At 38.3% G+C, this 25,555-nt stretch overlaps 1 protein-coding gene and 1 non-coding gene across 2 annotated transcripts in view; both read right to left on the bottom strand.

The window, feature by feature from the left end:
* Nucleotides 1–1,916: 1,916 nt before the first annotated feature.
* On the bottom strand, nt 1,917–2,102 carry LOC136709128 (U2 spliceosomal RNA). The gene has a single exon (XR_010804441.1). It is a non-coding gene; the product is annotated as a U2 spliceosomal RNA (small nuclear RNA).
* A 1,105-nt stretch (nt 2,103–3,207) lies between these two features.
* creb5b (cAMP responsive element binding protein 5b) overlaps nt 3,208–25,555 on the bottom strand; it is a 75,502-nt gene continuing 53,154 nt past the window's right edge. Inside the window, exons 8-11 of the mRNA XM_066683818.1 lie at nt 10,235–10,549; nt 7,549–7,776; nt 4,855–4,963; nt 3,208–3,733 (exon numbers count right to left, since the gene is read on the bottom strand). Coding sequence (XP_066539915.1) covers nt 3,609–3,733; nt 4,855–4,963; nt 7,549–7,776; nt 10,235–10,549 — 777 coding nt within the window. The 3' untranslated portion in view covers nt 3,208–3,608. The remainder of the gene's footprint in view (nt 3,734–4,854; nt 4,964–7,548; nt 7,777–10,234; nt 10,550–25,555) is intronic.

Below are 25,555 nucleotides of genomic sequence, written 5' to 3'. Positions count from 1 at the left end.
TATATATATATATATATATATATATATATATATATATATAATAACAACACTCTGAGATGACACCAAGGTTCTGTTAGCAGGTTCCCAGTCAGCTGAAACAAACTGTAATCAAGAAAAAAAAAACTTTTTTTTTTTCTTTTTTTCAAAAGCTACATGTAGCAGGTGCTGGTGTAAGTTACAGTGTTTAATGGTTAGTCTGGGGAAACTGCAGCAACTGATAAAACATAGAAGATGACATTCAATACAACTCCATCCTATTTACACCTCACTACCATCAGCTACCTTCACAGTGTGAAAAAACAAGTTGCCTACAAAGTTTTACAAATAGAAAGACAGATGTCTGAAAGATTTTAAAGCTATAAGCATCTGCCTGAACCAGTCTATCCCAATATACAAGGCTGAAGGCTGGGAGTGAAGCTAGATGTTCCCTTTTATTCCAGTAAGATGTCTCACTAAGGGTCATTCCTGTTATTCTGAAGAGGGGAGAGGGTTACAAAAGGCTGTGGTGCCATTGTCTCCTGAGGAGGACAGCGGCTTTCTCTCGCTGGTGTGGGAACAGAATCATCGCTGAGTCTTCAATATGGCTATTCCATCCTCTGCTGGACTCACAGAGGTCAAAAGTGCATAGACAGCTACATGATTTCTCCTCTCAATGTGGAGGTTGTTTAGCACGCTCCTGTTCCGGACATAGTGCTGCGTGGAAAGGCGAAGGGAATCAATATGTTCCGATTAGGAGGGGCGAGAAGTTCTCAGTGATCGGTGGGATGTGTGGAAAAAAGTTCAGAGCTTAACTGCTGGAAGAAAGGCCCTTGTTTTTCCTGGGGGTAAGGGTTGGGGTGGTGTGGGGGGCGGTTGCATTTTGGTGCATTTCTCCTCCTTACATGACGAGACTGTATGTTTGGCCGAGGAAGCCTGGGAAAACTTGAAGAAGGTCAAGGTGCTCTCAACACATGCCTCCATGGTCTAGGGCTGTAAGCCAATGTCCATCAACACCAAAATGAGTCCCTGAACTTCAATGCAACAAGCAATTAGATGTCTAGACGTTTACAAAGAACCTAAAAATGTCAAAGCTTCATCATTACTACCTGATTAAAAAAAAACAATAAAGAGAAAAATGCATTAATGTGTTAATAATGACTGACATTCTTCTGTATATTAGAGTAAGACACAGAATAGATCAGGCACGTTGTGAGTTTTGGAAAGCATAGTTTAGATAGGTACCTATATAGAAATAGATAATCAAATGCTACATTCCATTAGAGGCAGAAGACTGAACAGAACCACAAGAATATAAGTCAGATTAAAGGGAGCCCGCTAATTGATGCAACCTCATCAGGGCTTTAAGCCCTACTCGGCCACTTAAAGCCACAATGGCCAGCTTCGGGTTTTTGACTATGCAGTCCTGAGGTATAGAGGTCCTTTGCACAAACATCCCAAGACAAATACATAAAGGGCAAACAAAGGTTTGATATTGGAATGTCCTCATAGTAAGAATGGGCTGCAATTTATATGAAGATTTCCAGTGCAAGCAGCACATCTCCAGAACCTCCCATAGACCTCTAGAGAAGCAATAGACTCCCACAGACTCCTTAGACTTCTACTGAGGTTTTACTTGGTCCGTATAAGGCAGAGCTGCTCAGACATGTTCCTGCACCCCAGCTTTGTCAGGTCGCTCAGGCTCAAATATAGTGAATGAAGTCCAGCAGGATTCTCTGAAACATACAGCAAAGCTAAACACTGAACTAGAGACTGAAAGTCGTTTGCTTTTATGTTCCAGAAAGGATGGTGGTGCAGGGACAGGAATGGCCAGCTCACAGACAGACTTTTCTGGCCGTGCTCAGAGTTTTAAATCTATAACTGGTTTTTGGAAAGCCTTTAGAGATATTAAATCAACAGAATGATGAATATGAGGTTGAAGATGATGAAGAAGATGATGTCCTGTGAATTCAACCAGTGACTCTCTAGTCTCAAGCAAGCTTCTGTAAACGTAAAGCCACAATTGCCCCCAAATATGTACTCCACACAAAGAGGACATATCAGAAATTAATCTGATGAAAAAACAGATGCTACACTTGCTCTTAGCCAAAAGGCTAAGGAGGGATCCAGTAGATGTTATTGGACTGAATACTGATTAGTTTCTTACTATTCAGTTGGTCTTTGTATTTGGCCATATGTAAACCATATTTCCAAACATATGTTTAAATACAGGGGAAGAGCTTTTGAAATAGTTCGGTAGACCTATACTGGTATAGAACAGACCAGCTGATATAGAACAGGAGTTAGGATCACCACTGCTCATCAAGCAAAAACTGGGCTTGGTCTCCTATCTGAGTACGCACACATCATGCTATCCTAATGAGTCCTTGCATGACTCTTCTGTAACGGTTTTGAACATGTTTTTTGACCACTATTTACAAAATGCCCCATAATTTCACAGCCTTGGATGGCAAGGGCAGCTTTCAAACTTTGATAATGTTGATAAAAACGTTCTCAATACTTGTCCTGGAGTACTACAGCCTGTTTAACTCAGTAAAAGGCTTGTTAATTATTTCACAGGTTGTATCAGGCACGCTGGAAGTAAGGGAAACCGTTCAATGGCAATGCTGGAGGCTGTCCAGGACCTCCAGATTGAATAACACTGATCTAGAGGTTTTAGAAAGCAGAGATGTCTCCTGGCTACAAATGAGATTCATCTACTCTGAGCATGACCAGAAATCTGATGCATGATCAACAAGGCAAATGCTCAAACTCATTCACTACTACATGTGGACACATCACACCGGGTTCATAAACAAAGAAGCCCTATCAATTAAGAATACCCTTTCATATGATGAAGGCTTGCTGCTCTTACACATTATTATGAAAGCTAAAAGCAACCGAGCCCAACGACAGCCAAGTATGAGACAAAGCACTGCAGTGAGATGATGAATTCACGCTGAGAAATGTAAAGACAGGCACAATATCGAGCATACGTCAGAGAGATGTATATTGCTTCAGAGGAGCATTATTATCAATGCATAATGGCTTATTAATTAGGGAACTTTCTTAGCTCGTCACTTTGGAGATCAGTAGGGAGATAGAAAAAAGAGTTCAAAAAGGAGATAGAAGAATAATTACTATTAATCCTTAGTAGAAAAGAAAGAGAAAATCAGATGTGTTTTGGCATTACAGTTCAGAGCAAATAGAAAGCACACATCATGGCTACAATCGGACTGTGTTGCATAAGTGACAAGGCAGTAGTACATGACGATGGGCCAGTCAGTAAGTCAGTAAAACGTACAGAAATGTTGGGGCCTCTGAGGTCCACTTTCGTCTGTGAAACCATGGCAAGTCCTCCACTCTGTACTTAATGCGTGAAACATGTCGTGCTAGTCAAATCAGCACTGGATGTATTTGGAAGGCTTTCTTTTTAAGCTAGTTCCAAAAGATTGAAAACAAAGAACAAAAACACAAAACAAAGGAACAACAAAAAAATGACATAAACAAGACGTGAGATTTTACATGTACTAAATACATGGAAGCAAGGGTTGCCGAAGAGGCACAGAGCTGTGCGTCCGTTCTTGGAGCTCATGGTACAGCTGTTAGAGAGTCCACTTCGTGGCCAGTCTCTAGTGGATGGGGTTGATGTCTGTATGGTGATTGGGCGCTGTGCTGGACGTGGTGATGGTGTTGTGCTGGATGACCTGCTGCTGGGTCACAGGAGTGGGACTTCCTGCTGGACTGCTCTCTGGACCTGAGGAGCAGCAGGAAAGATAAAGATATTTATTTAGGAGTGTGTGCAGGTGTGTGTGTGTATGTGTGTGTGTGTGTGTGTGTGTGTGTGTGTGTGTGTGTGTGTGTATGTGTGTGTGTGTTTGTGTGTGTGTGTGTGTGTGTGTGTGTGTGTGCTGAAAATATCCAATAAATATAACCATATATTTCTGTGCTTGCAAAGAATGAATTTGATGAGAATTCTTTAGTTAAATATTCAGTGTAAGAACTATTACATATTTAATTTATTTAATTAATTTATTTTACTCTGTTTAATACTGCTTTAATTGCTTCTAATATTACACAATCAATAGAACTGTATTGTCACTCCTGAAACCTTGAATTACTAATCACAGTCTGTCACTAAGATGTTAGCAAATTGCAATCATGTCCAAAAATATGGCAAATATGGCAAGTTCTATAATAAATTAGACCTACCAATAACCAAGATAATCTATTGTGCCAGCAAGCTGGAATAAATTAGCAATTATTCAAATTTAAACAAAATTTATCATAGAAACTTGCCTGTGTTATACCAGCTGTCACTGGATTTTGTTGACCTGCAGAGTTTTGAGGGTCAGTGACTCTGTTCTTGATTCTTAGAGTTCATCAGCCTGCCTAAATCAATCAAAATATATTACAGATAAAAATAGCTTGTTTTTAGGGGGAGTGAGTAATTTTTCAGTGGCTCCTTAATATTGAAGGGACCATTACCCTCATGTTCTTTCAGAAATCCAAGTTATGAGGGCTGGTCTATGCAAGCGTAAGATGCCCACGGGATTTTGATGCAAATGCCATGCTGTCGTATCTAAGCCAAACAGACTGAGTGTACCTATGCCTTAAAAATATCTATAGTTCAATGTTTCTGTAGACTTAATGTTTCTGTAGACGTCATGTGCTCTTTCATTGACTGAGAAAATGAACATACTTTTCCATCTCAGCTCAAAGCAGGGAGGGGTTGTGATGCATACATGTGGAAATGTCACAAGTATCCATATCACTGGGTGCGTCCCTGCATATGTGCGTTTTTGTCCCCAAAATAGATGGGACAATATCCATTATATGCTGTCCCCTGTGGCTGTGTGTGTGTTTTGCTTGACTCACTGAGGTAACCTTGCGACTCTTTCTGCATAGCCGTGATTGGACAGTCTTTGTGGGTCAACAGGAGCTGCTTTAGCTGGGTTACTTCATTCTTCAGCATCGTAACCTCATTCTGCCCAGAACATAAAAATAATAAGATGATTTAGATACCTCTCGCGTTTCTCAGAAAGAGCATTCAAGGATATTAATCGTAAGGACATGGTTTTCTGGTGTGTTTCAGAACACTTTGAAAATTGATGGGGCTATGTACTTGAAAACTGATACACATTAAAAAATTTATTATCAAAGACACTTATACTGTATGAATTTTAAGTATTACATACTACTCAGAGAAAAGCATTTTCATATGTTCTATTCAGTATATGATCAAGTGAATCAAATCATATATATATGTAATGTTTTTTTTTATTAATTTAAAGTAATTTGTAAGTATCCTGCCTTGAGAATCTCAACTTGAATTTTATATATTTATCACTTTATTTCCAATGCAACCCAGCTTTCACCATGAGTTTACATTCACTCACCTCATTTTTTTGTGTCCAGCTATTCTGGATACATTTAAAACTTTTTACAAATATTTATTTTTGTTTATATTTACAGCTTTATAAAGTCCTATTAATGTGACACTGCACAGGGTTAGCATGTTACAACTGTTTTATAAAAAGAAATACTTTTGCATCAGGTTTGTGTATATTCAACACAAATACTAAGGAATGTCCCCATGCCAAGGAAAAATAAAATTAATATATAACTAAATGAATGAATACAAGAATACATTCATTATGGCTCCCTGATAGCTTCAAAAGTTTCCCACAGGAAACATCATAAACAAAGTCTAAAAACTGAATTTTAGTGGTTGGTTAGTGAACGTCACAGCAGACAAACTTCATAAAAGGCCAGACTGTGTTTTGTTGAGAGTCTCATTACAAAACCTCATAATAAGCACAGAGATCCCTGGCTGCAATTACGGCTGCGGCCACCACCAGCATCTTATCAGACAAAGCATCTGAATATATATATGACGCTCAAAAACATCTTTAGTGGTTGGATTATGAAGAGAGTGAAACACTTCCGGGATGCCTGGCTAAGAGAAATCCTGTGTTTGACAGCTCTTGGTGTCCCAGTGTACACCGAATGCTTTCTTGAAACCAAAGCAAGCCTGAACAATGGACTTCTATGGGAGTGCCAGAGTGTTTGGAACGTATGATTGACACACCCCACTCAGCTATGCAGCAATGAAGGAAAACAAAAACTTAAAAATGTTTTTTTTTCCTTCAAATTTTCTGTGGAAACTTCAGATAAGGGAGAATAATAAGGATATGGATGTTGCTGCGAAACCAGCGAGGGAGGTGGAAGAGTAGAGTAAATCAGTGTCTGAGTGATCTCAATTTCAAAATACTTCAACACATCATTTTAATCTGTGGATTAGTGATAACTGTGTGCACAGGATTTTTTAATCATGGCCTCATTATCCATTCTATTCCTCTCCCCTGGAATATTCTCTACTGGATTCCTACATTTTGTTTAATTATGTCACACTTGTAGTTAATTACAACAAGGGGAAGTCTCAACATAATTCTATTCATGATCAGGTCTAAATATTATGTCAGTATGTGTGTTCAAGAACAGAAAGGGATTTAGAGAAAGATATTTTATGTTGAGACTGAATGCCATCAAATCCTCACAATGTTGAAACATCTAGCCAAAGACTTTCCAGAGTAATAGAGGGAGGTTGTTACTGCAGATAATGTTAGATGAGAAATTGCAAACAAACATTTGCCCATATGGTGTTTTAGTACTTATTTGTATCAAATGTTAGTATTGTGCATAAAATAAAAAAAACATGACATGGGCTCCATGGTGTTTGGTTTTACAGCTCTACAAACTCTCCATTTTCTGCATCTACTAGCCACTGTAGTTAGCCTTTGTGCTTTCCCCCTCTGACACAGCCCTGTTTGAGAATCATCTGCTCTTTGTCTATGGTAGTTGCAGCTGTCATCTTCAGTATATTCATGGGCATATGTAACTTCCCCCAACCTATACCCTGTAGAATACAAGGGCTTATTGGGATCTACTGGTGCAAGAATTGTGATCTCAGTGAAGCACTGCACTCGAAGTCTTTCCAGCTGAAGGTCAAGAGAAGAGTGTGTTAGCCATTATGAATAACCCTCCTCTGTATATTTACCCTGCTCTAACACACCTGTGCCAACAAATTGGCTAATTAAGCCTATCTTACCTGACATGTTGTCGACACTACATTAAACAACCTGCATGTCCTTTTTAAGTCATGGTGAAATAGGGCAACATGTGGATATGGTTTCTGTGGGCGCTGTATTGTTTATACCTTTAAAAAAGGTGCCTTGCGATTGTGCCTTGATGCCTCGCGATTGTTGAACAACATAAGTTAGATAGCTTAGGACTCATTTCTGATTTTGAGTTTAAAAAAACAAAAAATATCTACTTTGTTAAATCCTTGATAGAGATTTTACATCTCAAAATAAACAGAAATAGTGAGAAAGAAAAACCAGTAATGATGAGAAATCTTACAATTTTAGGAGAAGTTCGGATTAAAAGGCAGAATTACTACTTGTATTTTGGTCATGAAAACCACAAAAACACTTGAATGTGCAGGTCAGGGACACTGTAGGTCAGGCACTGGAACCTGCTGCTGTAAAAGAAGTGGATTACAGCAGGTACCTGTAGCTGCATGTTGGTCTGTGTGAGCTCCTCCGCTTTCTTCTCCAAAGACATCACCCATACTTTCCTCTTCTGTCTGCAGCGTGTAGCTGCTGCTCGGTTCCTCTCCAGGAATTTCCTTCGTCGCTCATCGGGATCCTCGTCCACCACCCGTCTGCGTCTACCCCCACTCTGTGCTGGAGATTGCAGTGTCTGCGTTGGCTGCATCTGCTGTGCAGCTGGGGATAACTGTAAAATGAAAACAATAAATCACAAATAGAAAATAAGTGTTTACTGAAGAAACAACAACAAAACAACATATAAAACATGTAACCCCAAAACAAGAAATGGTAATGGTAATGGTAAATGGTAATACTTCCTATGAAGCCTGTATTTATAAGGTTATATAATTGACTATTTTAAAAATTAGGAACATATAGTAACACAAGTGTCACTGTTCATTATAATTCCTTTTAAATGGATAATTACATGTGCATAATCATAAAGAACCTGTAATACATATTTATAGGCATTTTATAATTATGCACAAATCATTAGCCATTTAAAATGCATTATAATATATAGTGACTTTTGTTTATAAGTTAAAAATAATTAATAAGAGTCTTATGAGGCATTGTTAGATTTGATTAGTATGCTTACAAAGCATTATTATCAAGCTACAAAAATATATTTTAACCAAATGTGTAATGCAGGGAAAATGTAGGGAAAAAATGAAACAACCAAAAAATCTCCAGGTGTTATCACTACTACAAATATATTACAATCTAACAATAAATTACAATGTAATCCAAAAACATATTAATATTTATTATTTGGTTATTTATCATGTGTATATTACATAAGAAATAATATAAATAATATATAAACATAATATAATATAAAATAATATAAATAAAAGACATACTATTCTCTAACATATAATAATAAGAATACATTTGGAAGAACAAGAAGAATAGGAAGTAGTAGACAAAGAGAATAATAATAATATTTGCAGCTTTGTGATTATTAATTGAGAAGACGTACCATAGGACTAGACTGTTCAAACCATTTTATACAATCCCAAACAATCTTTACATTATTAAAATAATTTGGATGCAAATGTGCACACTGAATGGCACTAGAGAGGATGACAGAATGCTCTTGTTTGGCATACCAATAAAACAATTTCAGTGTGATAAACCAGGCCTCCATCACCAGAATTTTATCCCTCTGTAGCAAACATGCAGGCACTCAGCCCATGGAGTATAAGAAATCCCCCCAGCACTTGACTTCTGTAGACATCCCCCCCACACTCAGCTGCAGTGGCCTGTCTGAGAGGCTCCTTTAAAACAACATCTGCTCTGTCCATGTGCCCCTTGGCCCTGTGATGGACGTGTGCACATGAGAAACAGTCTGATTTACAGGCTGCCCCGCCCTCGTAAAGAGGTGTCACACCGCGGTTTTCCATGGCCAAGCTCTGCTCACACTAACACCCTCAGACATCCGGCGAACCAGGCACTGCACGGCCACAAAAAAGCCTCTTTGACGTGGATCTGGCAGTGGCTTTTACTCACGGGCTTCACATCATTGCAGGTTGTGTTAGAGTGACGGAAAATGCAACAGCTTTGATGGGTGGTGTGGATACAGGGCCACTTGTTTGGTTTAATAATAGAGTAGAGGCAGAATTTCTGAATCACAAAGATACAAATTCAGCCAGAACCTTCTGCAAAGAGATCAGTGCAGAACATGAGACCTGAAATGTTTCCTTTTTTCCGGAAAGAAATAACAAAAATATTGTATACCATGGTTGGAATTGACAGTAAGGTATGTGGCGTCACTTGTATATCACTACATTTCCACACTTTTATTTTTAAATAAATGAATGCTTCTGTTTTCCATTTAAATTTTCTAATAAAACTATACAAACAGCAATACCTTACAGTACTACACTATAAGTTCCATATAGCTCCACATTATATTATGAAATATAACTTTGTGACTAAAATCCATTGTAATACACACTGTAAACCAACACAAATGAACCTTCTTGATTTTCAACACAACTCAGTTTGCAACCTAATTAAATATAAACTACTGACTATAGACATAATTCTCTCATAATAGTGAACTCTTCATTATCAAGTCCGGAGATTTTGCAAAGTTGTTCTTTCACACAATGGGAGACCTTTTGTGTTAGATGGGTTCTCATAGCAGGAAATGTTTTATGTGCTTAAGGCAGAAGTGGCACCTGTGCAAGAGTGATTCACTGGAACTATACTTTCCATTTACACATTCTCACTAAAACATTACCCTTTACTAAATCTTTATTAAGGGTCTAGGAGGATAAAGTCTGCATAAAGTCTGGGACAAATGCTAAACAAATGTTTGCGTTCACCCCTGGAAAACTCCAGAAAACTGTGGGGTTAATTTGCATGTATAAAAGGGACTCTATTGATGCAGACCTGGCTCCTACTTGAACTGGGGGAGGCATATCAAACAAATTGATAGCGAAGGCAATGTTTCTAATGAAATCTAACCAAAAACAAATGTATAATATGAATTGTTTTATATGAATGGCTCATATAAAACATATTTACATGGTAATGTCATTACCGAGATAGCAGTTGCCTGTCCTAACCTAGTGGGTCATGTTCCTATCCATCTTTATCAACACAGATGTTTCTCATGTTCTTCATTGGCTGTTTACCTGGGAGGCACCAGAGTGCATGGGTGGGTGAGGGGACGTCTGATGCCCGTGTGCAGGGTGGAGATGAGCTGGGTGAGAGTTGTGGTGCCCATGGCTCTGTGGGTGATGATGAGCGCTCTGTTGGTGGCTGTGGTGGTGTGCGTGGTGTGGGTAGCCGTGGGGCTGAGCCTGCATATGCTGGTGAGGGTGCGAGTGCAGGTGATGGTGGCTGCTCTGCTCTTGCCGTGATGACATCATCTCCATCATGTGACCCATGGTGTTCATGTTGCCATTGGCGATGGGGCCTGGATGGTGAGCCAGTGCAGCTTTCAGTCTCTTCAGAGAAGAATAACAGAAAAGAGATTAACATTAGGATCAGAGGTGTACATGTTAAAGTATAGAGTACTTTGAAATACATATTAGTCATTCCCATGAACACAGCTCAGTTATGTCTAGATTATGCTAAGGTCAAGAGCTCAATCTGAATTTATTTATTTATTTATTTATTATTATTTTCATTTGGTGCTTTATTTAATTTGATTATTTTATTCATTTGAAGCCAAGACTTCAAAGACAATTTATAAAGTGATAAAAATGTAATACCTTATATTTTAAATATTTAACAGTAAAAAAATAAAATAAAAATAAAAATGTAAAAACACACATTCATAAGATATGTGACCAAGTTGTGCCTCACATTACACAATTTACCCATTAATTGTAAGTGAAAGTAGTTTCACGCCATGTTCAAATCCCTTTTGAAATTTTAAGTGAGTTTCTTGATTCCTGCTTTCACAATCAACAGAACACTGTGTGAATTATCCACTACACTATCCATCTTCCTAAACAAGACACTAGGCAGAAGCCTTGGTCTCACCTTAAACAAGAAAAATATTTTTCTGAACAATGTTGTGCACTTTTTTGGAATGCAGGGAAAATGCAGGGAAAAAAATAAAAAAATATTATTGAATTGATTTTTCTCTTTTTATTAGTTAGAATAGTAGCAAACTATTTAGCCCAGAAAAGTCTTAATTGGCTTTGTGCACATCTGCCTCTCTGTCTCATTGAAATACACCAGGAATAATAATTCCTTTATTATCAAAACAAATTTTATGGGAAAGCTAGGAGGCAGCACCTGAGCTGCTACACATAAACTTTTTTTTAAATGGACCATGATCAAAACAACCTTTACAGCTGCCAGAGGGTGCAACCATGACTCATTTATATGCGAGTAAAAGGAACTTGTCTTTTTTTGAAATGCACATAAAACGGAGGATACAAATATGGCAGTAATTCTTCAGTTAAGTCGCTCACTAATATTTACACTCAGAACCACGCTAATACACATGCTCTTCTGTGCTATTTACACTGCTACTTGCATGCGCATAAACACACTCTTCCACTATCTGTCATCACTCTCTCGGGAGGCCATTCCAGCAAGGCCCTGTTCGGTGCATGCTCAGGCACTGATGGGCCCCTGTGGGTGCTTCACCACTTCCCCTCTGTCTCTTTTTTGTTGCTTTAGCCGTGTGGTCTACTTAAGAGAGTGCTTGGCCCTTGAGACGCTCAGTCAAAGTGTCTGTGTTCAGTGTGTGTTTACCTGCCTTGTGCTCTCTCTCCCTGAGCTGTTTTTCTGGGCAGCTCTATAAGACAACTCAGGACTATTAACACACCCACAAACACAGTGGTGCGCTGCCAAAACATGGTCGCTAGTGTGATCTGCTTGACAGCAAACGGAGGCAAAACAAAACAAAAAAAAAAGGGCATCTATGTGCCAATTTGCTTAGACTAAAGTCCTGCACCGGAAAGTAACAGTATTTTTAGGCTATGTTGAGTCTACAGCACATACAGTATTTCCATTTAGGCTGCACAGGTAGAGCTGTTTCAATAGAATAACACATCAGAGACTCACTGAATAAACGGAGTAATATGAACCTCCTATATTCATCATAACAGCAGAAAAAACTAAACACATTCTTTCATAAACTGAATTTCTAAGTGCTATTGTACTAATACATTACATGTATGATCATATGCTGCATGTTTTATAATTTGTATTTGAATTCATGAAGAAATACATGCAGGTGAGAGAGATCAAGACAGTCAATACACAATCTTGTGGAAAGGTCCAGCCTTCATTTGTCTGATTTTTAATGCAGCCTTAATATAACATTTCAGAAGTTATTAATCTGGACATTAGGTAGAAATTTGCATAATGTAGAGGAAAAACATAAGAGTAATTCCCAAAAATGTTAAAAATGATTAAAAACTACAAAGATAACAATACTCCTGACAAGCCCTGGTAGCCCACAAAGCCTGATACCATCATATGACATCCACTAAAAAAAATAGAAATTTCTAATATATTTTTCTTCATTGTATGGGCTCGGATATTGTAGCAAATGTATCAGCACAAGTGCCTGAGAAAACCTGTTTGGAAAAAGTTTCAACAGACCCACCCACCACAACGCTCATTACTCAGTCCCATCTCTGTGTATTCAGCTTAGAAAACAAGAGCCCTGAACCAAAAGACACTTACACTGTGGGTAAAAAATAAAAAAACACACTCTGCTGCCAAAAAGTGTAATGAGAAGGGTGGTAAAACAAGACTGAACACTAGAAGTGTTTTTGCAAGCTGGTGGGAATTATTTCATCTGACAGGGGGGAAACTGAAAGTTGAATTGCAACATTCCTCTTGGACAGGTATGTAAACACCATATACTATATAAACCCTTCATTATATAAAACCTTCATCTATATAAACCCTTAAATCATTTATTCATTATCTGTAACTGCTTCATTCTGATCAGATTCCCAATGGGTCATGATCTATTTGGAATCACTGGTGCAAGGCAGGAACACACCCTAAACATGGCGCCAGTCCTTCAAAGGGCATCACACACTCATACATCCACACCTGCAGACAATTTTATACAGCCAGTCCACCATCTCCAGAAACCCACACAGACACCAGGAGAACACTCACCCGTTCTACCCCCAGATAACTTTGTGGTAGCAAATGTTAATAGAATAGCGTTGGCAACCACAGTCTCATGTCCCATGAATTGTGTTCATGGGAAATGGCTCCAAAGAGTGGGGTGTGGAAAACATTACAGTGTTATTGTAGTTCACCAACTTAGCAGATAGAGATTGTGTATGTTAAATCTTGGCTAATGTACCTCAGACAACATTATGTGGAGCTGTTAAGAAGTCATCACTGAGAGAAGGAGCAGACAAAAAAAAAAAGAATGGAAAAAAATTTAATCAATCAAAACTGCTGCTGTTCTCAGAACAAATGACTGACCACTACAGAGTGGAAGTGTTTGAGAAGCACAGGAAATGTAACCAACTTCTAAGGTGCGGAAAAATATGTATTCACCCTTTTTTGAGTAGCTTTTAAATTTAAGATGTAAGGCTTTGTGAAAGGTTTGAATATATAGAAAATCCATTCACATATATCATTCAAAAACAGCTTACTGTCCCCTCAACTTCTCTCTCTCTCTTCCTCTCTCTACAGCTGCTGTCAGTCAGAGGCAGTGAGTGAAGATGGGTGTCTGCTACAGGCCGTGTATTCACTCCTCCGGCCAAGAGCCTTGGCCAGCTGGCCTGCATCAGAGCACGGCCTCATCCATCCATCCTCCACTCCTCCCTTCCCTTCTTTTTTCCTCTCCTCCACAGTCTATCACTCCCACTCTCACTACTTCAAGCCAGATGAAAAACAGAGTCTGGCAGATGCCTTTTTTAAAATGACACCCAAAAGTGACTGTTCTGCTCATAAAGGACCACAGTGATGTTCGTCCCAGGCTTTAAAGAGTATGACCGCTGCTTTGGACAGTACATGAATCAACAACACCAAATCAAAGTTTAAATTGACCCTGTGTCATACACCCCTGCACTCCTTCTTTGTTTTGCAGACACATCATGGTTGCTATTTACCGAAATAAACCTCAATCGATTTGATAATTTGCAAAGCCTCCAAGTCTGACTGCTTAAAGTTCTTCACTGTTAGCCAAGGAAAGCCACCCATTGCCTCCCAAGCTTTTTCCATTCCCACGCTTCTTGGAACTGCCAGTCACCGTCAGTGCCTTTACATGTGCCTTTGCCAGCTGTTTAACCACCTTCCCACCCACTCTTCACCCCTGCTCCCAACTGGCACCCACCCTTAACACTGCCTCCACCAAGACTCCACCAACACTGCAGTGAGAGGCCAAATAGCATTCACCATAACCACACAGTATACTCAGAATGGATGATTTCACAAAACCCTTAACAGCGCTCTTACAAACCACACCAAGCAACCACCTCACGCCTTCCCATGTCGACTGACTAAACACTAAACACACTAGATCCATTTAACACCATCAAAACTAAGCAGCCATAACCACATTTTAACATTCACCTGTGCTGGGCAAGAAACTGGGCAAGCTATACTGTAACACGCCTGTGTAAAAGTCAAGGAGCATCAACATTCCAGGACGAATGGCCATTAAGTAAAAGTTATTTGTCATTGGGTTTATTTGGATCATGAGAAGAAGAAAAAGCAAGTCACATCTAATGTATCCATGCCCAATGCCGAGCATCGGCAAGAGTGGTATAAATCTCCTCCGCATTAAGTGGCAGAGTAATGGAACCACAATCTGTGAAATGATGGAGCTCTTTACAATCTTTATAAGGGTAACACTGGTGATCCAGAACATATATTCCAACATAAACAGGGCAAGTTCAGTTACAAAGCAAATACGGCTTTTTACACTAAAACTACCACACTGTTTATGATGCCTTAAAAACTTATAAAAAATTATAAAGTCCGGCAGGCTGCCAGTGGCACTGGCAATATTGCACGGTGTGGGAGAAAAAGGGATTTCCAAAGAATACAAGCAAATCCTCTAAACAAATGTCAAACCAGCTGTAAAAAGGCTGAAGCTGAAGAGGATAGCTTCTACAAAAAGATAAGGATCCAAAACATACCTCAATATTCACTATGGACTACCTGAATTAACAAAAGGTAAAGCTTTTGAATGGCTCTCCCAGACACCTGCACTAAGCACCACAGAATATCCATGCTTTCACATTCATTCATATATATATATATATATATATATATATATATATATATATATATATATATATATATATATATATATATATGTGTGTGTGTGTGTGTGTGTGTGTGTGTGTGTGTGTGTGTGTGTGCATTTTAAACAGACAGAATATTTTATTTATTGAACCACCTCACCTCCCTCTTTAACTAACTTCTTTGTTACTCTCTGTGTATTTTGAGCACATTCCAATTTGGGTTTCCTAAATGAAATACATTTTATATAAGTATAAATAACTGTTGACATAGGTTATCAGATTGTCATAGGTCACTTTCTTTTTGTACCAAATGCAGTGTCTTAAAACAGTCCACTTACTAAATACTGCTACTTACATATTCTAACATTTCTTGCCTCATTCTATCACTGCTCCTAAGGCTTATTCTCACCAGCTACTAGAATTCCTCCTATATAATGATCAGCCACTGTGCGGTGGATGCAAACCAATTTCCCAAAACCACAAGCTTACCATGCAAAAACTAATGAGACCACAGGGAAGATGACAAAGCCCTGATAACTACACAGGTTCACAGTCATCACCCCAAAAACAAAAATTTCCTCAGCTTCCCCTTTATAGCTGAGCCAAGGAGTTGTGTACAGTTCCACTCTATTTCCAGTTCCCTCTGCCCCTGACACATGCTCAGCCTCATTATGTATGTGTGTTGGTTTATTTGGTTACCAAAGCGACCACTTAGAGAATTTTACTGAACGGTGACTGACTAAGTATGCCTTTGTTTACCACACGCCTGATTTCATTGATTTGTTTACATCTCTGTTAAATATCCCCGGGTTGTTTGTTCTCTGTGAATCTAGGATTTTAGGCTGCAATAAACACAACTCAAACTAGAGGTTTCTGTAAGCTTATGTGCTTGCAAAACCAGCACAGTGGAAGACTCGCTTGACCAATAATTGCTTAAATCTAGAGAAGAACATGTTTTAAAAACATTTCTTGGAGAAAATATATTCAGTCACATTGAAAGCATATTCACATGTGTATGTAAACACTGTCAGCACATTTAAACTATCCTATCTGACATTACACTACAGTCTTTTCACAACAGCTGAAACATATGAAGGATGCTCGAAATATCACAGAGATTCTCGAGGACACCCAGCTGTATTGTGCCACATTATGTCCACTCTGTTAGATAGCACTGTTCACAAGGTACACAGGTAAATAAAGAGTCCTCTTCTGCATGATAAAAAAAATCATGATATCAAAAGGTATCTTTGTTCTGTTTAAATAAATAAAGACATCCTGCTGACTATGGCTATGTTCCTTCCAATCACATGATGGCCCCAAGTTGAAAGAGAGAAGCCTTCCTCTGAGAAACACGAGGTGCCACTACTTTGTTTTGACAGATTAACAAGCTCGGGAAGAACTAACTGAGAAAATCTGCTACATCAGGTAACAGATGCCTCTGTTGGCTAGCATCAAATGAGTGAGGGTGAGAGTAGGAGTACACTGTCAGATAAGTTGTCAATGTGGTGGTACCTTTTGCTGTGTCTGTTCGTACCATTAATTACTGTATAGAATTGTACCTTTGTCTATTATAATTGTAGATTTTAAAATTGTGTTGATTTCATACACTCTGTTTCATCTCCAGGACTTACATTCTGTTTTTTTATTTGACATTATAATGAAATCTTAAAAACACTCACCTCTTCTTCTGGAGAAGATTATGTAATGTACCTTTAGGGAACACAACTGGACTTTCAAACACGATTGTACCTTTAAAGGTACATTTAAACTGTTTGCACCTTTAGTGACCAATACCAAAAAGTGTACCCTTTTTTCTGCGAATGAATTAGACCATTTATTGTCTCTTAGACTCTTGACCACAGATAGCTGCAGTGTCACTGGGAACTGAACTCATTGCACCACTCATGAGACTCTAGGATTTAAATTTTAATGGAAGTAGCAACCTTATACTTTAGCGCTGATCAACAAAATGTATTTATTGATGTGATAACATGGCTGGCATTTAAATGGTTGCTCTATTTAAGAGACCTTAAATGTTTGTAGGTATCTATTTAATATTTTAATGCTGCAGCACAGTGTATTTCTGGCTTTTAAGCTCATCTTCTCTTCTAAAACTTTGTTATTTTTGTTGATAGCTGAGGAATAGGATCTAACATAAACATTTGTACAAGCAAAAATTATATGCCAATCAGTTCTAAAATGTTTTTGTTTAACATATAACTCAAAATTCAAACATTCTCTCTTTTGTGTATTTTTATGGTAACTGTTGCATGGTATTAAAAATGGCAATTGCATTTATAACACAAAATATAACACAAAACTGAAGTAGTTTGAAAATGATGAACAAAAAGAATTTATTTGTCACTGCATTCGTTATGAATTCCATCAATTTACTCTTTTTTCTGGGATAATACTTTATACAAATTTATGTGTGAGTTTTTATTCAGATGATTTAAAATTGGTGATGTCGATGTTAGAGATAGTAAATATAAAGTATTGATAACTAATATTTTATATCTTTTTTTTCATGCAACCACGCAATAATAAAGTTTTAGGAATTAGAATATATTTGCATACTCACACAAGGAAACACTAAAGTAATAGGAAACAGTAGCACAGAAAACACTCCGGTAATCTACAAGCTGATAGATTTTATGGCCCTTCGTGGCATTTACATGTGGCCCCACTACTCTAGGGGCAGATTTTAACGGATTAACAGGATCATTTACTAAATGTATCACTATGTATTCACTAGTTTGATTGGATTAGTTTGTGTGCAGGTGGGGGCCGCTATCAGGCCCTAATGGCTGAAACAAGCTGGAGAGTGTCAGAACCACCAAAGCTGAGGTACCATCATTCATTCATCCCAACTCCAGACATATTGGGGTCAGAGGGCACAAAAACACCTCTGACTGATTGGACCACCCGTCAATCAGCAGTTAGCTTACAGCAGTTGGACCAATGCAGCTGTGCACCTATCAACCACCCCTCCACCCCCCACCCCCTTACACTGCAGGCCTTCAGTTCCCACGGCATGGAATGCCACTCTCTGGGGCCCTGTTCGGGTGGCTAGCATCAGGCTAGCTTCGGCAGGAACAGTGCTTAGATTCAGCTTGGCTGCGAGCCAGGTTATAAGGGAGGCAGGGTGGTATAGAGAGGCAGAGGAAAAGAGGAAAAGAGGGGGAGTAATGCAGTGTCTCGCTTTCCTTCACGGAAAAGTCATCCATTCATCATTTTGTACAGCTTTGGAAGAGTGGGTGCTATCAGTGTGCTAATGCAATCACCAATCACTCCAGCTCCACAGCAGATCCCTAGAGCATTGCTCAGGGCCATGGGTCATATGAGCTTCTGCCCTGCAACAGGCAGTGTGCAAGAACACCCACAAAGCACATTCACACCACAATACACGCTCTGTGATCCAGGGATTAGAAATAGCTAGCCTAACAAACAGCACAAAATCAACAGTATTTTTCACAGCAGGAACAAATCACAAACAAACTGAACCTTTCAAAGTGGAATGTGCTGAAAATACACAGAGAGTAACAAAGAAGTTAGTTAAAGAGGGAGGTGAGGTGGTTCAATAAATAAAATATTCTGTCTGTTTAAAATACACACACACACACACATATATATATATATATATATATATATATATATATATATATATATATATATATATATATATATATATATATATATATATATGCGTGTCTCTCTCTATCTCTCTCTCTCATATATATGTACATACACACACAGACACACACACATATATATATGAGAGAGAGAGAGAGAGAGAGAGAGAGAGAGAGAGATAGTAAATGGCATGCATTAATACTCAACATCTAATGTTCTTTTCTTGAGGAAAATATTGTTTTTTCAAAAATTGTCAGCTGTGAATATAACATATTAATATTTAAAGAGAACATCTGAGATTGTGGTGAACTGCTGTTCTCTCTGGTTCGTTTATGTTGAGAATTTCAGCATCTTTTAAGGTGCAATGGTACGTTTGAAGAAGAGAATAAATGCTGTTGGTAGGTGGCTGAAATTTGCCTTGTTTGTAAGTTTGAATTACCACAAAAACTCATTTGAAAGTTAATTGTTTATTTTTGTAGCACTTTCGGGCTCTTTAAATTCATGCTGTTAGCATTCTCCCAAATTTGGTGTCAGTTCCACCATAAGTAATAGAAAAAGAAACATCAAAATAAGCCAATATTACCCACCTATTGAGCAGGAATAAAGCAATAGTCATGCTTTTCAACATTTGTATTTCTCTCTGTTGTATAAAATACCCCAAATGCATTTTATGTGCCGTGAGCAGAGAAAGAGAAAGAAAAATCCCAGCATACCTGATCAAGACTCTTTTATTAATTATTATTATTATTATTATTATTATTATAAATATTATTTACTCATTTACAGGCACTGGGACTTTATAAACACACTAGAGTGGTTTTCGAGCATGCAAACCAACTGGAGGGTTAGCAAATGATGAGGAAACATCTTCAGATCTTTATTCATTCATTCATTATCTGTAACCGCTTATCCAATTCAGGATCGTGGTAGGTCCAGAGCCTACCTGGAATCATTGGGCGCAAGGCGGGAATACACCCTGGAGGGGGCGCCAGTCCTTCACAGGGCAACACAGACACACACACATTCACACCTACGGACACTTTTGAGTCGCCAATCCACCTACCAACATGTGTTTTTGGACTGTGGGAGGAAACCGGAGCACCCGGAGGAAACCCACGCGGACACGGGGAGAACACACCAACTCCTCACAGACAGTCACCCGAAGCGGGAATCGAACCCACAACCTCCAGGTCCCTGGAGCTGTGCTGCCCATTTCAGATCTTTATAAAAAGTGTTTTTTGATTAAAATGGCGAACATCGCCTTTAAAGTCTGAGTTAGTTTCTTTTTTTAACATTTGGCATTTATAATACAGTTACTATAAAATGACAAAAAAGGGAGAAGGTTTCAATTTTGAAATACAATTAAATGCGACACTACATATCCAATGTGCAGCTGCACATGAGCTTAATGTCGAGCAAAGATTAGAGGATAAAGGATAAGCACAGGACTATGTGGCTGTGCAACTGTTTCCTGGCATGACTGAGCCCTATTCTATAATTTTGAGTGAGTGAGGTCCTTGATTCAGAACCAGATAATACATCAGTATGTGACCTCACTAATGTTCTCTAGACTGAATGGTATCAAATTCTCATAGATATGTTCCAACACATACGCAACACCTTTCCAGAGGAACAAAAGATATTGATGCAGGAGAACAAATAATTTTAATAATTAAAATCTTAATCATTTGTATACACTTCACTGCAGAAAAATGTATGTGCAGGTATCCATATAGTGTGCTTATTAAAGAAAAACTGGGAGCAGGATTAAGAAACACTGCACCACACTAATACATGTCTTTGGGCAAGACTCTTAATGCTATAGTCAAGTAACTCTTAAACAAGATCCAAAATGTTAGTTGCTGTGAATAAGAGCATCTGGTAAATACTGTAAATGTAAAACAAAATTTCACTGAAAAGTATTGTTCAAGCTGTGGAACAAACTCTTTTTTTAGTTTTGTGTTTGTTTGTCTGTAGCCATGCTTAAAGCTAGTTATAAAACCCATCTTTTTCAAATTAGCCAGGACAATGATTTTTTTCTTATTGCATTTCATTCTGTTTTCATTAATTTACATTATAATTTCATCCTATTTTATTTTGCTTTTCTTTAATTTTTTTTTTAGTTTATTGTTCTATTATTTTGTTGTTCTTATAATATATTATTTTATTTATATTATATATATTATATTGTCCTTACTGCTATTGTACAGAGTCCTCTGGTATCTTGACAGGTGCTGCTTAAATAAAATGTCTTATTATTCATTTTAGCTTTAATTTTCATTATGATTAACATTTCAAATGTTGGCTAGGGACACTTTTGAATTACACACAATCGTTACAGACAGCGCTACATTCTACATTTTCACACAAGAAAAAATTAACTCCCTGCAAGCAGCTACAGCAATATCCCTTGTAAAATGTACAGTGCTCAGAGCATAGGATTTCCGTTCTGGAGCACTAACTGCCATCAGTCAAACCAAAGCCTGCTGTCTTTCCCACCACACTGACTGAACATGTCTCACACTCTCCACAGAGATTTTGAATTCTAGACCTGGAAATCTATCACTAAAAAAATTAACTAAACACACTATTTTCACAGACATACACAAGAAAGTCAAAGGTGCTCACCAAAGTACAATCCTCAGGCCAAAAGCAATATCTGGGTGCCAAAGAGCTACGTTTTTCAAATCTGTCTGGTAAAAGTGATCTTCACTGGGCAACTTCCAATATATCCAGGGCATATTACGTATGTCCCAAGCCTCTATGACGTTAGCCAAGAGGCTAGCTCAGCATGGCTGGAAGTGTGTGCAGCAGGCTCATCATGCAAGATGATGAGGTGTAAACAGACATTAGCCTAGTCCAGGCTGACTGGCCTGCTCTCACAGACCTGAAGCAGCAGCTGCTTGAGCCTCTAATGACAGTTCAGCCTCTCCCTGTTACGATACAGCCATGGCTAAACATTCATTATCCTGTTGCAGGTGGAGGCCTGTATGGGCACATGCATTCTGCCCACTCTCACTCGCTTTCCTTGTCGCCGTCTTGTTCGTGTTTTGCAATGTCATACACTGAAACATAGCCTTGGCAAATGTACTCAGTCACCAAAGTTAATGCTAAATTGCAGACATTGTACTTATCATTCTTAATATATAACTTAAGACAACGTTCATTCATTCTTTCATTATCTGTAACCGCTTTTCCAGTTCAGGGTCACGGTGGGTCCAGAGCCTACCTGGAATCATTGGGCACAAAGGAATACACCCTGAAAGGGGAGCCAGTCCTTCACAGGGCATCACTCACAAACATGGACACTTCTGAGTCGCCAATCCACCTACCAAAGTGTGCTTTTGGACTGTGGGAGGAAACCCATGCAGTCACAGGGAGAACACAACAAACTCCTCACAAACAGTCACCCGGAGAAGGAATTGAACCCACAACCTCCAGGTCCCTGGAGCTGTGTGACTGGGACACTACCTGCTGCTGTATGTAGTTGAAAAACACCTCATGTGACTGGCTTGTAGCTGACTTGAGTTCCTAATGGGCTTAATAGAAAATTAAAACATAGGCATAGCAAATTATAAGGAATATTACATACGCTCAGTGGGTGTGCGTGCATGTGTGCCCCACAATACACATTGGTAAAATCATTCATAAATTCAGTTTTTGTTCTTCAGTACTTTACAGCAATGTTACGAACAATAAAAACTTGGTTTTATGTATTGCTGGATTTCTTAGCCTAAAAACTGGACTGAGAATGAATGAATAAAATTGATATTCTTTTTTTTGCGCATTATTGCTTGTAGGTAACAACCCTTCACTAAAATGACAACTTATACTAACTGTATTATTCTGTCAGTAAAAATGGTCTTTTAAATGTAGTTGTTGAATCAACTACACTTTTTACATTTACATTTACTTTAGTAAAATGCACATTTTCAATTTATTACCACTATTGCATTTTGTTGCGCCAAAGAAACATACATAAATCGACCCCCTATTACCATTATTTTCTTTTTTTACATTACTATTATTTTTCTGGTGTGACCATGGAACATCCACCTCTCTCAAAGTATACACCTCTCTTAAGAGATCTTACCCTACAATAGATCATATATTCACTCTGAGGATCAGATTAAAATATGATTTTCAACGGAAACCATTTTTGATTTTCTTATAATCACCACATACAATAGTGAATCATCTCAATGTTTTCAACTGTAAAGTCCAAATATGTTTTGTACGGTTAAACAGTCAGTTATGGTTTGCTGTGTGAAAAACAATGAAATACACTTTGAAGTGGATGAGCCTTTATCATTTTAAATGTCTTATTAGATAGAACGAAGAAAAGCAGGTTTACATGTAAGTTCATGTTTAGCTGCCTTTTATAGGGGACATATTATACCTTTTTTCCACAATTTAACACAGTTTCCAGGTTAATTCATTATTTGTGGGAAGTAGGCAATCCAGGTTTTCAAATCAAATTGCAATTGCACTGATATATTTCATCTCATCTCCTTTGTAAGTCCTTTTAAATATGCCCTCACTCAGCTTAAATTTGAAATGACATCTATCACCCACATTTTTGTTTGGTGTATGGTGAAGTGTTATGTTTTATTATTATGCCAGTACCTAAATAAATAAATAAATAAATAAATAAATAAATAAATAAATAAATAGAATGTGAACCAATGATCAAACCAAGTAAGAGCCTCTATATAATGGTTCTCGCAAGGTGTCTTCTACTTTAAGAAACATCTCTTCAGTCTAAATTCCACCATTCCCCTTCAGCATCTGACCTCTGATCCCTTTCTCTAGTCTGTCTCTGTGATGGAGTCACTGTGCAGGTATATAATGGCACTTTAATGGTATTTATTGCCACTTGCAGTGTGACACGGTGTCTTCTGAGTGATGTTGCAGTGAGTGCTTTGGGGTGCATCCTGCCAACAGGCTCAGGTTCTGCAGGATAGAGGAATGACTTCATATCAATAAAAGAGTGTAAAGAGAGAGGGAGCGCCCCTCCCGCTGCAGGAGGAATAAATCAGACTGAATGAGGTCAGAGGGAGAAGGGAGCCCCTGGGCAGGAGTGGAGCAGGGCAGACAGTGGGAGGGGTTGGGGACAGTCTACTGTCTGACAGATTTCACTGCTTTCCCATCTGAGCCCAGGCAATGAATACTCTACCTGTTACATCTCTCCCTATTTATTTCTGCTCACATCTTCCCTGTCGGCAGTCTAGTGAGATTTTACTTTGTAGTTCTACAATTACACCCTGGTCACCAAGGTCAACGTTCTGCCGTTTGATAAACGATACAGGGCTATTTGCACATGGACCAACAGAATGAGAAACAGTTTCTTTCCAAAAGCAGTGGTCCCATAACACCTCTCTGATACCCCACGTCCCATATTATTCTTGGAATATGTTACAATCTTAGGATCACTACCCCCATTTCTGCTTGCACTTCAATTGTAATTTCTGCTGCAATATCCACCACAAGACTGCTAATCCATATTGCTGACTATTCTGCTGTCCATGTGAATCTGTATTTGTGTATATATATATATATATATATATATATATATATATATATATATATATATGTGCTACTGCCTGGAAGACTGTCAACAAAAGTTCATTATACTCATGTATAATGTCAATAAAGACTCTCTTATATCTTAGCCCATCTGTTACTCTGCATACGTTGTTAGACCAATTATACCCTGTTTCAATGGTCAGGACCTTCATGAGACAGCAACAGAACAAGCATTATTTGAGTTTTTAAAGCGCTCTGTGTCACTCCTGTACTGAGAATAGTCCACCAACTAAAAAGATACAGCCAACAGAGTCCTCTAAACAACGTCCTGTGACCAGTGATAAAGGACTCACAGATGAATAACAAAAACTAGGCAACAACAAAGGAACTGCTGACAAAACAGACAAGGTGGACCAACAAGGTAGGAGTTTCTAAAACAGTGGCCTTGTAGCAGTTCTGCTGTGTCTGATCCACTTGCAATACAGACTAATAAGACTCTACCACATCATTATCATTTCAGCATTGAAAAGGATCCACCAGTCAAATCATACCTACTGTTTTTGTCCCCCGTGTGGGTCCTGACTATAAGGTGAAAGTGGATAATAAATGTATGCATAGCATACCACCTACTGTAACATCCACCTACTGTAAGTGAAGCTCATGAGTGTAGAAACTAAGATGGGAGTTTAAAGATGTGGCTGATCGGCGTATCATAAAATTCACTCAAAGTGACCAAATGACCAGTGATAAATGAATTAGACCATTTAAATAAATCCACAGTGTGATTGCTCACTCTGAAGTGAGACACTATGCCAAAAATACACAGGCACTCCACAGCTGGACAAAATGAACTGAAGTTTACTGGTAAAATCAATGCTGTTAGTAAAAATAAATAAATAAATAATAATAAAAAATTGACATATCAGGCCCTAAATCACAAGAGCAAATCAGATTATTAAGGATCAGTTTGGAATTCTCTCTCATAAAATAACTCTATAAACACTAATTTAAATAATACTGTTATGCAAAGTCAGTATTTTTTCAAAATTACAATAAGAAGAAACTAATAAAACAAAGTCTTTGACCAGTTTCTCATGGCTTAGA

Source organism: Hoplias malabaricus, chromosome 10 (genome assembly GCF_029633855.1).
Source record: "Hoplias malabaricus isolate fHopMal1 chromosome 10, fHopMal1.hap1, whole genome shotgun sequence".
Taxonomy (NCBI): Eukaryota; Metazoa; Chordata; class Actinopteri; order Characiformes; family Erythrinidae; genus Hoplias; species Hoplias malabaricus.
This window is presented reverse-complemented; position numbering and strand designations above follow the sequence as displayed.